Below are 2,359 nucleotides of genomic sequence, written 5' to 3' on the forward strand. Positions count from 1 at the left end.
CTAACCTGATCAGACACAGTACCCCACCTCCACCAAGTAGAGAGGAAAGACAAAAATGCTATAAATCAAACCAAAATAAGGAAACAGAAAACTTTAAGGGATAAAATTGGGTGAAAAACCAAATAATAGTGGTAGAAACACTAGCAAAAATGAAGTTCTAGTTATTGAAAAAGGCAGCAATGGGAAATTATAATTGAACTAGAAAAATTGAGAAAGAAAAAGGATCTGTATGGAAAAGGTTGAAATTAGAAAACAAAACAACATCAACAACATCAAAATAAACAAACAAACAAACAAAAAAAACAAACCAAAAAAAAAAAAGACAAAAACAAAAAAACAAAACAAACACAACCAAAAACAAAGCAGTATGTATATGTTGTTGAATATTGTCTGGGCAACACGTGGTCTTCTGGGGTATGAGATGTTAATCAGAGTTCTGATGCGACTGGAGGCTGCTGATTTCTCAAACCCCAGCAGGTAGACACCCTAAATCTGTCTTCAGCCCACTTAAAAGTCACTTTGAACTTGTAAACTTGCTGAGCAGAAGCTTTCCCAGGAAAGTGCTTGTTGCTGGAATCACTGCTGAGATGGCTATCCACTTACCCAGTGTGCCAAAAACGGTCTCACTCTGCCCCTGAGGGTTAGTGCTGCAAAGCGGCTCAGACCCCACCCTTAGGCTACTTGGTCACTGGGTTACCAGCTCCCACCCGATTCTAGCTCTGCGACCCTGAGGGCGGAGCTTGCCGGGGCAGATCGCTCACAATGGCTCCCTGTGACCCACAGCCAAACGCTATTAGCTCCATCTGGCTCAGCAGCTCAGACTGGGGCCCTGGACGACGGCCAAAGTTCTCCGCACTCCTGCTCAGGCTCTCCCCAAGGCAGTTCAACTGAGTGCCAAGTCCAAAGACACCAGAACAGTTCACAGGTAAGGCCTTTCTGGTTTGCAGTCTCGCTGCTACTGAACTTACAGTTGCGGGCGGGTTTAGATGGATTGAACACACACGACCACTTGCTGTTTTTCCACTGTTTTAGTCCTCCTCTTGGGGTCCAGAAGTCTCTCGCTCACTCCCTGTATCCTGACAGGGGTGATGATAGGCAGTTCCCACCAGCCAGAGATGCCTGGAGTCGTATATCCCCAGACTCACCATACCCAGATGCAAGGAAGCTGTTACTTGGCTGCCATCTTGCTCTACCTCTCTTGCTTGGGCTGGTCTTGAACTCATGAGCTCAAGGTATCCACCCGGTTCAGCCTCCCAGAGTGCTGGGATTACAGGTGTGAGCCACCACACCCAGCTCGTTGTATGTTATTATTATGAACTCTTATCAGATCTTTAACCATGGTCATTTTAAGTCTTGTGCATAGGTAATGCTTTATTCTGATGCTGCTTCTAAAAGATCTTTGCAAGCAACTATAACCCTAAAGTGTTGCGTCTTCAAGGGGGTTTGTGAAAAGGATAAAAAGACTCTGACAGGGATGTTGTGCTGTGGGGAAGGGAGACGGATTTGTAAACTCCAGAGTGAGGTTCTTCCTACCTGAGGCTGCTGCTGTGTGGAGACCCTCTGGTGAAGCCACTATCACTATGTCTGACCAGGAGGCAAAGCCTTCAACTGAAGACTTGGGGGATAAGAAGGAAGGAGAATACATTAAACTCAAAGTCACTGGACAGGATAGAAATGAGATTCACTTCAAAATGAAAATGACAACACATCTCAAGAAACTCATAGAATCATACTGTCAAAGACAGGGAATTCCAATGAGTTCATTCAGGTTTCTCTTTCAAGGTCAGAGAATTGCTGACGATCATATTTCAGAAGAACTGGAAATGGAAGAAGAAGATGTGATTGAAATGTATTAGGAATGAATGGGGGGGGTCATTCAATAGTTTAACATATTCTTTTACTATTTTTTTCTTTTCCCTCGATCCTTTTTTATTTAAAAAAAATAGTTCTTTTGTAATGTGGTGTTCAAAACAATTGAAAACTGGCACCTCATCTCTTTAAAACATCTGATAATTTTAATTCTAGTGCTCATTATTCATTATTGTTTGTTTTCATTGTGCTGATTTTTGGTGATCAAACCTCAGTCCCCATCATATTGCCCACTCTGTTTTAAAAATTACATGTGTGTGCAGAGAGGCCACCATTTTCAGGACTGTGCATTTTCAGGCTTGTGGTGATAAATAAGATCAATCAATGCAAGAAGTGTTCATAATGACTTTCCATTTGACCCTGAAGTTCTAGCATGTGATTGCTTCACTCCTGTACTGTGACTTTCAGTGGGAGATGGAAGTTTCTCAGAGAACTGAACTGTAGAAAAATGACCTTTCCTTAACTTGAAGCTACTTTTTAAATCCAAGGA

The 2,359-nt window shown here is 42.5% G+C and overlaps 1 protein-coding gene across 1 annotated transcript; it reads left to right on the forward strand.

Moving 5' to 3' along the window:
• The first annotated feature begins 1,580 nt into the window (after nucleotides 1-1,580).
• Nucleotides 1,581-1,856, forward strand: LOC128578269 (small ubiquitin-related modifier 1-like). Its single transcript, XM_053580851.1, has one exon. It carries the CDS (start codon nucleotides 1,581-1,583, stop codon nucleotides 1,854-1,856), a length of 276 nt encoding a protein of 91 aa, XP_053436826.1.
• The last annotated feature ends 503 nt before the right edge of the window (nucleotides 1,857-2,359 follow it).

The sequence above is a fragment of the Nycticebus coucang genome, chromosome X (assembly GCF_027406575.1).
Source record: "Nycticebus coucang isolate mNycCou1 chromosome X, mNycCou1.pri, whole genome shotgun sequence".
NCBI lineage: Eukaryota > Metazoa > Chordata > Mammalia > Primates > Lorisidae > Nycticebus > Nycticebus coucang.